General features: G+C 42.7%; 1 protein-coding gene across 2 annotated transcripts in view; it reads left to right on the top strand.

The window, feature by feature from the left end:
* ILDR2 (immunoglobulin like domain containing receptor 2) overlaps window positions 1-13,836 on the top strand; it is an 82,621-nt gene that overhangs the window by 44,563 nt on the left and 24,222 nt on the right. The window contains exon 4 of one of the 2 annotated variants that reach the window (XM_054975059.1): window positions 4,913-4,969. The exons of the other annotated variant lie outside the window; for it this stretch is intronic. Coding sequence (XP_054831034.1) covers window positions 4,913-4,969 — 57 coding nt within the window. The remainder of the gene's footprint in view (window positions 1-4,912; window positions 4,970-13,836) is intronic. 2 annotated transcript variants of the gene reach the window in all.

The raw sequence follows: 13,836 nt of genomic DNA, 5'->3' as shown, positions 1-13,836 counted from the left end.
GTTATTCCTGTTGATGCTCCTTAGTCAATTTTATTTAACACAAAAGTTGGCAGTTGGCAGGAGGGGAGTTTTCTTCTGTGGCTAGAAGTCTGAATCCATTGTTTGCAACTTCTTGAAGTCATCTAGGTCAAAATGTTGCCCTTTCCAGTGAAGGAAGTATAATTTAAATTGAATTCAGATAAATGAACTTATTTTAAGCATCACCTTTATTCATTTATTAAAAAATATGTACTGTCTTTTCAGCATTCAATGTGATTTGACAAAGTATTATCAGAATACATATCACAGTAAAGCAATAAATTCATAGTTAGGAACACTGGTGGACTTCGTGGAGTAGGACTTTCATGCTTCTCCCTCTTGCTGCATCCCAGTGAGCCCCTGAAATGTTCCAAACCATCAGGAATAACATAGCGTAAATTGCTTCTCCTATCCCTCTCTGGAGACCTAAAGGCAGGTGAGTGGAATTGCATCCAAATGTATGGGAATATCCTATTATATAAAAGGCAAGCCATATTGGCAGTGACTCACTTTTTATCCTTGTGCAGGCGCATTGCCGATTACTCTGGCCTTGAGGCCACTGCGAAGTGCCTGCTTGCCACCGGGAGGGGCCCACTAAATTGATGGCCTAAGCACTTCTCCCCATGCCTCTCCTCAGCATCCTCCCGCTTTGGCCTCCAGGTTGCTGCAACGTGCTTGCTTGCTGCCGACAGGCGGCCCGCTGAATCAGTTTTCTAGAGCCCGTTGTATTTTTTCACACAACGGGCGTTGTTTCTAGTAAACATATAACAAAGATCCTAGCAGACTCATTAGCCAAATGACAAGCTAAATACAGAATTCTTCTGTCCCTCTGGAAAAAAAATAGTGCTTCTCCACACTACTTCAGAAGATGGTTTTGCGGCATAGGAGCTATCACAAAGAAAGTCTGTTACACCTTCATCGTTACTATTCTCATTTGGCATGTCAGTTTGTTCTTACATGAGCCAGTTCCAGCCTAAGATTGTATTCATTCCTTTCCTGTCCTTGTCAGGTTTTAAGGTCCAAACTAGACTAGTCCAAACTAGGTCCCCGGCCCTAAGGAAGCCCGCCTCGCTTCAACCAGGGCCCTTTCAGTCCTGGCCCCAGCCTGGTGGAACGCTCTGTCAATGGAGACCCGGGCCCAGTGGGACATATTATTGCTCCACTGGGCCTGTAAGACAGAGCTGTTCTGCCAGGCATTCAGTAGTTGAAGGGGGTGGTGCCATGTCAGCCTCCCACCTTTGGGGTGGGGAGGGGGTTTCTCCCCACCATTGCACTTTAATGTACTTGGTTAATTTCTTTTATTATTGCTTAGTGTATGTTGATTTTAGAATTATTGTTTTCTTGTTTTTATTTATTTTAACTGTTGTTCACCACCCAGAGCCCCTGAGGATGGGTGGTTTATAAATCGAAATAATAAATAAAATTTTTAAAAGATAGCATAGGGTATGGTAGATGCAAATTTGAAAATTAGCATAAAGCCAAACACGTACATGAAACCTTTCTGAATTAAAGCATATGTAATCAATATAACATCTTTAGCAACTTCCAACTGCCCAATAGGAGTGTATCTACATCAGCAGACAGTACCCAAGAGTACACTCCCTGTCCCTTGCTAAAGTATCTCTTTGAACTATTTCTTATGACACATAAGAAATAGTCTTGCATAGTTTGCAGAATGCCAGGAGAGTGGGAGCTTTCCTGACCTCCTCAGGCAGGCGATTCCGCAAGATGAGGGCTACCACAGAGAAAGCGTGGGTACGGGCAGTTGCTGATTTAGCCCAACTGCAGGGTTTTATCTGCAGAAGGCTCGTTTCAGATAAGTGCAGCTGTCATGTTGGAACATAGGGGGAGAGGTGGTTTTTGCACATATGAGGGGCCTAGGCCTTGAAGGGCTTTGAATGTGATAGTCATGTTCTTGAATTGATCCCTGTACCTAATGGGTAGCCCATGGAGTATCTACAGAATAGGAGTGATAAATCTAAGCTCCTGAAAGTAAACAAGCTGCAGAGTTTTGCACCAGTTGCAGTCTCCAAGTTGACTTTGAGCGGAAGACTTGTGTAGAGTGAATTACAGTAGTCTAATCTCGGTGTTACCATGGTATGGAGCTAGGTGGACAGATCAGCTGTGTTGACGTTGGGGGCCCTCTTCTAGGCTGGTCTAAGATGGGAGAAGGCTAGGGTTGCCAGGCCCGCTCAACCTCCCGGTGGGGGATAGGGGCCTGGCACTTACCTTGGGGGAGAGGGGGGTGCGTGCACCCCCACAAGTGCGATGACGTCACTTCGGGAGTGATGTCATCGCATGGCCCCTGGGAGGGAGCCCAGGCTCCACAGGGGCTCAAAAGGGGCCTGATCCGTGCTGAAACGGGCCCATTTTGAGGTGCTGCAGAGTGCAGGAGTGCTCCTGTGCTTCGCAGCGCCTGAAAATGGGCCTGTTTTGCCACAGATTGGGCCTGTTTCGAGGCGCTGCAGAGCGCAAGAGTGCTCCTGCGGTCCGCGGTGTCTGAAAATGGGCCCGATCCGCTTGAAACAAGCCTGATTTTGGCCAAAACGGGTCAGTTTTGAGGCGCAGTGGAGCGCTCCTGCACTTCGCAGTGGCCCCAATCCGGGCCAAAACAAGACCAATCCCGCCGGTGGCTGCACATGGGAGTGCGCCGCGCTGCGGGGGAGAACTCATGGAAGGTGCGCGCCCCCCACTGGTTAGATAAGTGGGGCCGTGGTCTGGGGAGTGGGGGCAGGGATTCCCTGCCCCCACCGGGGGGGTTGTCATCTCTAGAGAACGCCTTTTTTGCTCTTGTATTTGCTTGCTTCTCTAGCAGCGCTACTGGATCCAATATAACCCTTATGCTTTTCAATGAGTCAGCTAGGGTCAACTAGACTCATCAGAGGTTGAATGCGCAATGTCCTTTAAGATCTCTGCTTTTTCAACCAGCATCACTTTGGTCTTGTCTGGGTTCAGTTTCAATTTGTTTGCTTTCAGCCACTGCTAAGCACTGACTCAGTACTTCTGCAGCATCACCAGGGGATTTGGATAGCAAAATATAGAGCTGGATATCATCTGCATATTGATGACATCCATTTCCATAGCAACAAATGATTTCTTCTAAAGGCTGTATGTAGAGGCTGAATAACATGGGGGATGAGGAGGAAAAGGTGAAATAGTATTCTATTCTATTCTATTCTATTCTATTCTATTCTATTCTATTCTATTCTATTCTATTCTACTTAATATGAGCTCATTCTAAGAAAGCATAGAACTATCTGGCTATCATCAGTCTTTATTATTTTGCTAGTCTCTTCTTTTACTACAGTCAGTATAGAAATGGATACAGTTCCCTTTCTGTGCATCTTTCAGTTACCTATATCATCCTTGTCACTGATGTAAAATAGGCAAAGGGGAGTCATGCTGCCTAGACCTTATTTTGATTTATGTAGCTGATTCTGAGAAGTTAGGTACAGTAACAGCTATAGATACTGTACAGAGCTTACATGGATTGCTTCCAGTTGACATGGGCCGTCATCACACGGGCTTTTATTTAGCGCTAAAATGGCGCTATTTCCTGGCAAACACCCACCTTATTCCAACACTGTAGCGATTTTCTCTCTTCTGCTTTGTGCTTGATAGTCACGCTATTTTGTGCCTCAGTGTGAATGCCTCACATCGATGTATTTCGCCTCGCAACGTCCTATGCCCTCCCTTCAATCCCAGAATCCATTTCTTCCTGCGACTCCCCTTTTTTAAAATTTTATTATGTCCTTATAACGCCATAATGACATAACACAATGCAAAAGTGCTGCTGAAGTAAAAAAGTGCTGCTGAAGTAAAAATGACTCAATCGCCATGGCAGAGTCTTCAGCGATGGGGATCACGTCAGACAGGGAGTTTTCTGCGGGCAAAGGGCTATTTATATAATTTCAAAGTTGGAAAAACAAAAGGGTCGTAATGTTTTGCTCTAACGGAATGTTTATATGCTGTTATTCCGTTATAGCGGAATTAAACGCCAGAATAATAAAAAAAGGGGGGAGGAGCTGCTTCTGCGCGGTTAGAGAGAACAGAACAGAGTGCTTCTGTGTGGACAGCTGGTGGCGCGAAGAGCCATTAGGTGACCCAAAGAAACGTTACTGTGCCGATAACAGGTAGGACGCTATATGCTGTAAATTTAATGGAAGAGATGCCCGTGTGACGACGGCCATGGAAACAGCCTAGATCAGGAGCACTTGACAGAAAATAAGTGACCTGGGTTGTTTCCACACAGATGTTTTGCTCTGTCTTGGCTTCTGCAGCACGGTTATGGTGAGGCAATATCTCTGTATTCCCCTATTAATATGTTGGTGGCAACTTAAGTCAGCCCAAGGAAAGTTACCTCTGGTGTTTCCACAGAGGTAGCAAACAGGATTGGGGGGAAATGGCTGTTCTAGACCTTTTCCTTACTTTTCAAGCACTGATTTTCAATTTAATTAGAAAATGCGGAGACCTGCTACCAGCCGCCGCCTCTTACACAGGGTGGTTTGAATCGTTTGGTCAAATTAGCCTTGTGTTTCATCAAAGCCTTTGGTCATTGAGAGGCATCATAGGACAGCAACATGTAAAATGATTTGGTGCTTGAGTGTGTATAGATAGATCTGTATAACATTTGGAAAACAGTCAGTAAAAACTAGCACAAGTAGATTTCTATATGGAATATATTTTACTGATTTTGCCTTGCAGTTATATAGAAAGACCAGATACATTTTACTAGAGCATAGTTAAGGCCAAGCTAATGAACGTTCTGAAATATATAGGTCCTATCACAGAGCCATCACCCTGTGATAAGAAAACAAAAACAGCTAGATGCTAAGCTGGAGATCTGAAGTGCGCTAACTTCTCTGCTTCTTTCCTTTCTTCTGTCTTTTTCTAGGCAGGACAGGGCTGTTTGCTGATCTCTTGCCCAGTTTTGCTGTGGATATTATGCCAGGTACTATTCCGTCATGTAACACTTTATCCATTCTTCTGTTACCTTCTCTGTCTGTCAGTCCACTACGAGTGGTGCATGTTTGTATTCTTTGTTTGCGCTTGTGCCTTCAATTCCGGACACCTTCATAACTGCCTGCATTGCCAATGTACATTGAACTGGCACGGGGGAGCTGGCTGGTATTTTATCATATGAAAAAGCAAAGAAAGCAGATACTGAAGATAGCATGGCCATACTAAGAGTCATCCTAAGCAGAGTTACAGCCTCTAGGCTCATGGAAGTCATTGTGCTTAGTCATTAGTACTGTTTGGCATATGCCTGCACACCTGTCAAATAAATCATAGTTTGCCACACGGATAGCTAAAACTGTCCTGTGACATGTAGATGTGTATGGGTAAGCAGATGTGAGCTTGGATCCAGCCAAATGTTTCTGTGGGCAGAAGGATTTCCTCTCATGAAACATGACTTTCTCACTTCCCCCTCCCTGCTGTAGCTCAAAACGCCCCTTGAAATTCTGTTCAGTGAACATTTTGAGCTGCAGTGGACAGGCAGAAGTGGGAAAGTCATCATCCGTGGCAGAAATCTTTTGCCTTGCAGAGACATTTGGCTGGTTTCAAATGAAGGATTCCACCCCTCCTTGGAATAATAGATAAAAAAGCTAGTTCATGATTGTGTCTAACCTAATGTTGGAATGGATTTTTATTAACATATTTATATCCCACTTTTCCAAAATAATTTTTTGTCCAAAGCTGAAAAGGATAATATAATATTAATCTTTCCATAAAACATTAGTCTATCTAATTTGAACAAAATTTGTGTTGTAGACCCTTGCCATTCCTGACTTTGTGACTTGCAGTTTCACTTATTTGCAGTACACTATTTGAATATGTGATATGGTCTCCAGCTCATTTTTAGTGGAGAATCGGGTTCGATTCCCCACTCCTCCGCTTGAAGCCAGCTGGGTGACCTTGGGTCAGTCACAGCATCTTGGAGCTCTTTCAGCCCCACCCCCCTCACAGGGTGATTATTGTTGTGAGGATAATAGTAACATACTTTGTAAACCACTTTGAGAGGGCGTTAAGTTGTCCTGAAGGGTGGTATGTAAATCGAATGTTATTTATTGTTATAATGTTATTATTATAAAAAAACCATATCTTTCATCAATTTTTCCATTCACAGTGATCCCAGGAACAGATCCCCTGCATATGGTGACAGTCTACTGTATAGCAACAAAACAACAACAACAAAAAAGCAGACATAATTTAATACTCATCTGTAATTAGAGAAGGGAAAACCCTAGACAATGAAGGTATCAAATGGACCTCTCTGAGGAGAGCATTCCAGATCACAAGAAAGGGCCCTCTTTCTAGTCCAAATATTCATCTCACCTCTGATGGGTAGGGCATAAACAGCCAGACTAGACATTACTTCTTTTACGAGTTCGCCACAGAGCCAACCCATGCTCCATGCAATCATAGAACAGTTCCAGGGATTGGCTTCCGTACAAAAAGGAGATCACAAATGGGCTTGGAAAACTGCTGCTGAGAGAGGGAGGTCTCCTGCCTTCCCCCCAGCTTTAATCCCCGTGCAAAAACACTGTGAGTGGGAGAGAATTTTCCTGTTTCTGCTGCTGCACATACACATAGTACCTCCACATGGAGCATCAGAAATGGGGAAATGTCTCCCCTCCGCACTCCTTTTGCACGGGGAAAAAAGATTGGGGGAAAGGCAGGAATCCTCCCTCCCCTAGCAGCAGTTTTCCAAAACCATTTGTGTTCTCCTTTTTAGAAGCCATTCCTTGGAGCTACTGTGTGACTGCACAGAGCACAGTTTGGCTCTGTGACAAACTTGTAAAAGAAGTAACATGTAGATTGGCTGTCAGGGAAGGGTAGCTTCCTAGTATCACTAGGAAGCTACCAACTAGGTCTGCTGCACCTGGCAACTAGAGGGAGAGTGGGAGGGACGGTCATCTGCAATTGTGTGACATCACTTCCAGGAAAGCCTGAAAATGACATCTCATCTCTAGGAATAGTTGGAAACTCTAAGGTAAAACCACAGATTTCCCAGTAGTTCCTAGAGAGGATTAACATCACTTCTGATGTAAATCTTTGTCTTCACCAGTTTCTGGATGTACACAGTTGCCATATAGTAGTGCTGTACTATAGCACACTATGGTGATATAAATTTCTCAATTTGTGGTCTGTTTATGAATTTCAGAACACTAGCAAAAATTGACGCAGCTGAACTAAAACTACAAAAGCTTTATTAACACCAAGTTCAATGTTATGAAATAATACTTCAAGGAACAGAACAAAATAGCAGTTACTAATATTTAACCTAAACAGCACAGACTCAGGGGTGCTTGTGAGAAGCATTCAGTAGAAGGAAATAAAAACATATTTGCTGATAGGTCAATGAGTTAACAATGTAAGATTTTAATTGACTTTTAATAGTCAACTTTAAAACAATGCTATGCCCCAATATGAAGTAACCAGAGTTTGTACCTTAGTAATTATCCAAAGTGCAAAAATGATTTCTATGTTCTATGAGTGTGCTCTATTGTTTATTTGTTGGGGGAGTGTCAGGGAGGAGATCAGCAAAAATTGCAGAGGAAGCTCGTTCTGGTTCATTTCAGTTTGAAACATGCTTCCAGTTACCAGATGTTATTACAACTAACATGAATAAAGTAAAAAAAAACCAGAATAAAGTAAAATCTTTAGAGACATAATTAGAGACATAATTAGAGATTCAATGTGGTGTAGTGGTTAGAATGTCAGACTGAGATCTGAAAGAATCAGGTTCAGATCCTCACTGTGCCATGGAAACTCACTAGGTGACCTTAGTCCAGTCACACACACTCAGCCTAACCTACCTCACAGGGTTATTGTTAGGATAAGATGGAGGAGAGGAGAATGAGATAAGCCACCTTGGGTCCCCACTGGGGAGAAAGGTGGGATATAAATGAAGTAAATAAATAAACATTATGCATTAAACAACTGTATGGTGGGAACCGTATTTCCTATTTTCTCAAATTCATTTTTCTCCCTGTGACTTGGTTGCTACCATGGACGATGGGTTCCGGAACTTACATTCAGTTTTATCCTTGTAGTACTATTGGTTTACTGTTAGATTTTAGAGGAAAATAAATAATATCAATAAATGTTAGGAGTCAGTCCTTATTTGTTATGAGCAATATGGGAATAATATTACTCTTCTATCTCCCCGGAATGTTCAGGAGTTAATAATATAAGATTGCAGGGTGTGGCTGCCCACCTCCAAATGGGGGCTGGAAATCTCCCAGAATTGTAACTCATTTGCAGATTACAGTTCCTCAGGAGAAAATGGCAGCTTTGGAGGGTGGACTCTGGCATTATACCCCACTGAAGTACATCCCCTCCCTGAACCCTACTATCCATAGTCTCTACCCCCAAATCTCTTAGGAATTTCCCAACCCAGAGTTGGCAATCCTAATGGAGCATTGAAATTATCAACCCCAATCTAGTGCCACCTCCTTACCTTTAACTTCCATTCATCTTCTCTGATCCATGTGAAAAGAAGGAACTTTATTTTTGTTTGCTCCTTTTTATACCCCCTTCAGTCACCACTACCCAATTTCTTTTGCATTCTTTCTTGATAGCCCCTGCTGGGGTAAGACAGTTCTCATTATATTAGGTGATGTTGTGATCTGTTTTATCAAGACCACAAATTTTAAGCAGTGAATTTTGGGGGATTTCCAGTGGAATCCTAGGCAGTTAATTTTGAAGCTCATCCCTTTCAGTGGATTTAGGAGTATGTGAATCTGCTTGGGCTGGCACTCCTAACCAGTATGGGCAGTTCTGTTAAACTACAAATTTCCATGTACGATAAATTACCCCAAATTCAACCATTAACATCTTAAGTTTTTAACTTAAACTTTCTCATAAATGGGCTGTCCACTTTAAATGTTGTTTTTTATTGTAATAAATACATCTGTGTTCATAAGTCCGTTAAAGGAAGATTATTATTTAGGGATGCTTTAAGAAGAGTTATAGGATCTGTCAGATATAGAATACAAATATTTTTGTAGCCAATTATCTTTTTTTTAAATAAATAAGAGTTTCTAAATTTGTTTTGTGTTTTTAAACTTCAGTTGTTTTCATGAGTGTACTTTGGCATTGATTCAGAGCAGCCCCTTGATATTGGTGTGTGTGTGGATAGATGATATAGATAAAGTATTTTATTGTAAGGTGATTCTTGGCTTTACAATAAAAATTCACAGCTTATCTGTATAATTAAAAATGGTTGAGTATAAAAACTGAAATATAAAAGTTGATCGCCATCTTTATATTTCAGATAGAAAATTACACCTTACATCTTTGCATGCATTTCAGATCTATTTATTTATTTAGAAAATATTTATACTGCTTCTCCGGGAACCTGCCCAAGAAGTTGGGTTGCCAACTCTGGCTTGGGTTATTCCAGGACATTTGGGGTTGAAGCCTAGGGAGGGTGGGATTTGAGGAGGGAAGGGATAGAGTTCAGCCTCCAAAGCAGCCATTTTCTCCAGGGGAACTGATCTCTGTTTTCTAGAGATCAGTTGTAATTCCAGGGGATCTCCAGGCCCTTTCTGGAGGTTGACAACCCTACTGAGGAGTGTTATGGATATAGCTAAAACTATAGGGGGAAAACAAGAGTTACACAGTTGTATTAGATTAGAAGAACAATCTAACTCGGACTATGTGCCCCAGAGGATGCTCTGATTGGGAAAGAAACAACTATTGGTGGTCCCTGGCCCCAGGGAGGCCTGCCTGGCCTCAACCAGAGCCAGGGATTTTTTGGTCCTGGCTCCAGCCCGGTGGAACTCTCTGTCCATTGAGACCAGGGCCCGGCAGGATTTGTTATCATTTCACCAGGCCTGCGAGACAGAGATGTTCTGTCAGGCATATGGTTAAGGATGGGCTTGACCTCCACTGGCTGATAAAATGGAGGAAGAATGTAAGATCTGAACCCTCCCTACTAGGGTTTTCCACCATCTTGCTTTTTAAGTAGCATTTACTGACTGCTGCCATCTGGTTATTATACTGTTGTGTGCTTGTGTAAATTATTTTTAATATGTTTTAAATTGTTGTAATCTGCCCTGAGCCCCTTGTGGGGAGGGTGGAATAAAAATCCAAAGTAAATAAAAAATAAAAAAAATACTAATGCATTCAATGTGCCAAGGCCCAGGTGGCCCAGGAGGCCTGTTCCCCCGCCTTTGTCCCTCATTAGCCAGGTGAGTGCTTGGGAGGGGTCAGAAGGTGGAAGCAGGGAATCCCGCCCCCCACCAGGGGAATGGCAACCTTAGTTTCAAATATGGATAATCTTGTTTGGTGTATGAAATCATAAGAGAATAGTTAGCAAGAATCTGAGTCTCTGAAGCAGCTATTGTTAAGAAAAGGTTCTGAAACCCTACAAATATGACAAGCTAAACTAATCACGTTTCCTCTTTGGAGAGGCTCCTTGCTTATGTACATTGTATCTTTAGATAAGCTATTTTTTGAACTCATTTAGTTGCTCTCCTTTAATGATCTATGTAGTTATAATGGATGGTATGTTTTTCTGTTGATTGAATTGATATTCAATCAAGAATACTGAATTATTATTTTGTAATAATAAAATAATAAAAAGGAAGCAGAGATTCCATAATTGTATTACTTGTGTACAATACCAAGTAACAAACCTAAAACGTTAACTGTGGTGTATCTCTTGCCAGGAGTTAAATAATTCGATACAGGGAAGTTAACTAGATGCTCAGGGCTTCTTAAGTGCATGTCTATATCTTAATCAGGTCTGACCAAAGTCATCCAGAACAGAAGACTTACAAAATAAAAACAATTAAAAACCCAAACATTAGAAGATATTAAAACCCAGCCTTAAAAACCCAGCCCTGCATAAAAACATAAACCGTAAAACCAACCACTGACAACTTAAAATAACAGTTTCCAGACTAAAATAGTGTTAAAAGATTAAAAGCTTGAGTAAACAAACATTTTGGCCTGGTGCCTAAAAGAAAGTTGTCACAGCTGCTGGAGCCCAGGGAAGCTGTCTATAGGCTGCCACCACTCTGGTACAGGTTTCCTAAAGGGCCCAGAGCACCCAACTAACACCTTTTGTTGACTCTTTCCCAGTAGGTTTGATTTATTACATGACCAAATGAGGCATGAGGACCCAGGCAGAATAATAAAGAACTTTATTTAAAAGGTTTATTAATAACTGGTTCTTAAACTTGGTATATTAAAGAGAATAGTAAAGGTTGGTGAACAAACAAAACTAAAATACCCTAACATGTCTAACTAGACTGCTCTTAACTGTCTCCTGGTGACTGTCTTCCAACTGTCTCACCCCTTCTGGATGAGGGATTACTCCGTCTGCAGCAGCCTCTCCTCAGCTCTGCTCCCTAGAAGTGAACACCCTCCCACTGTGATGGGGCCTTTTATCTCTTCTCTCGGGCACCATCCCCCTATTTTCCTAATGGTGCAAATTTTCCCTCCAAATCCCCTCTTACCCAATCACAGGGGCCAAAGGGAACCTGGGAAATGTAGGCCTTGCAGTAACTTTAGTGCAGTCTTCCCCAGAGCCACTAGGCCTCACTAGGCCCAGGCTCATAACAAAAGTAACAAAAACAAAACCCGGCAAATATCATGGGGAAGGGCATTCCATAAGCAAGATGCCACTGCTGAAAAAGCCCTGTCTCTAGTTGCCACCACCCTCACCTCTGAGAGTTTGTACTGATGGACTTTTGTCTGAATGGCTAGGAATTTTGCTCAGCATTATCTATTGGAATTATTTATTGTACTATTTATTCACTATTTATTACACTATATGCACTGTTGCACTTTATTATATTTGAGACTTATCAGATTTGTGTGTTTATTGCTTGCATTGGTGAATTGTGATCCGTGGGAAGGTGAAACCCTCATTGTTGGCAGGCTGGTTCCTGAGGAAGCCTCTTTTTGGTTAGACTATTCTTGTGCCACCAAAATGTTAGTAGAGATGAACAAATTATAATAAATGGCTGATACTGTCTTGCTTCTTACTATATTTCTGTTGCTCTTCTGATTATTAACCATTTTAACTAATGTTTTATGGTTTAATGTTCTGTTTGAACTATCTGTATTATTTTATTAGTAGAGATGGGCATGAATCAAGAAAATGCGACGAACCACAATCCGTGGTTCGTCAATTTTCACGAACCAATAATGATGAAGTTCAACGAACTTGCCCCAGTTTGCAAACTGGTTCATGGTTCGTGGGGTAAATATCCCTTTCTGTGCCGCTGCAAAGCTTGCATTGCAAAGTGGCACGGAAAGAGGCATTTCAGCCCTGCGGCTTGGATCAGCTGCTTGGTGGGGATCTCTCCGCCAAGCAGCTAATCTGAGGGTTTAAATGCCCTTTTCTCTGTCGCTTCACAGCGGGCAAAGGGAATGGTGGGGCTGCTGGCTTAAGCCCACAGCCTCACCACCGCTGGGGGCTCCATTCGCCCACTGTGAGAGCAGCCAGAGGATCTCCTGGCCGCTCTCACAATTGGCGAAAGGAATGGTGGGGCTGCAGGCGCAGCCCTGCCACCGCTGGGTGCTCCCTTCGCCAGCTGCAAGAGTGGCTAGGGGATCACCTGGCCGTTCTCACAGCTCCCGAAGGGAACTGCAGGGCGCTCCCTTCACCGGCTGCAAGAGTGGCCAGGGGATCCCCTTGTCATTCTCGCAGCCGGCGGAATGGTGGGGCTGCCAGCTTAAGCCCACAGCTCCATTGCTGCCGGGCGCTCCATTCACCCGCTGTGAGAGCGGCCAGAGGATCCCCTGCTGTTTCCACAGCGGGCAAAGGGAACAGCAGGGCTGCTGGCTTTAAACCCCGCCAGCTTTGATCAGCTGCCTGGAGGGTAAGTCCCCACCAAGCAGCTGATCCAGGAATTTAAATGCCCCTTTCTGTGCTGCTGTGAAGCAGCAGGGAAAGGGGCATTTCACCCCCGCCAGCTTTGTTTAACACAAACCAAATGAACTGGCAGAGCAGTTCGTGGAAGTTCGTGAAAATGGGGCTTCCACAAACTGCAGGTTCATGAACCATGAACCAGCCCGGTTCATTACGAATGTTAGTTCTTTTTGCAGTTCGTGCCCATCTCTATTTATTAGCCACCCTGCTGGCTGTTTAAGTTTGCAGACCGCATAGATTTTTTAAAGATATATATATATTTTAAAAAATAGTTCTTTCTGTGCTTTATTACACAACCATTCTAACAGTGCAACCCTAAGTAGAGTTATACCTTTCTAAACCCATTGCTCCCGTTGTTCTGGCTTTCCCCAAACTCTGCAAAACTGAATTATTTAGGAGGGTTTTTTTACACAGGTCAGAGGGCTATACTGTATGGAAATGGTTCAGAGAGATGTTTTGGTAAAATGACAGGGGCCATGGACTACACTACTGTATACTGTATGTTGCTGTAAGTATGCCACTACTGGATAGCTTCTGCATTGTTTAATCGCATTTCTGCTTGTTTTCAAATGTATGAAATCCATACCCTGTTGCATTGTTATTAATTGTCCCAGCTGTTAATCACATTGACTGAGACCGTGTAATCTGCCTTGAGTCTCTCATGAGAAAGACAGACTATAAATAAATAGAAGGGTATAACTCTATTTAGGATTGTATTATGTATCTTACCTACTTTCAGTGATACCATTGCATCTCTTATATTATTGATAATTTCAATAGTCCATTTCTAATAGGTCTTAATTAATGAAAGGCAATATGGTATTGTGGGTGGAGTTTTGGGTTTGGTTTCAAATCCCTATTCAGCCATGAATCTCATTGGGTGACCATGAGTGAGTCATTCTCTCAAGTTTACTTACAAAGTCATT

The sequence above is a fragment of the Eublepharis macularius genome, chromosome 3, assembly GCF_028583425.1.
Source record: "Eublepharis macularius isolate TG4126 chromosome 3, MPM_Emac_v1.0, whole genome shotgun sequence".
In the NCBI taxonomy this organism is placed as follows: domain Eukaryota; kingdom Metazoa; phylum Chordata; class Lepidosauria; order Squamata; family Eublepharidae; genus Eublepharis; species Eublepharis macularius.
Note: the sequence above shows the minus strand (reverse complement) of the source record. Positions and strands in the feature narration are given on the sequence as shown.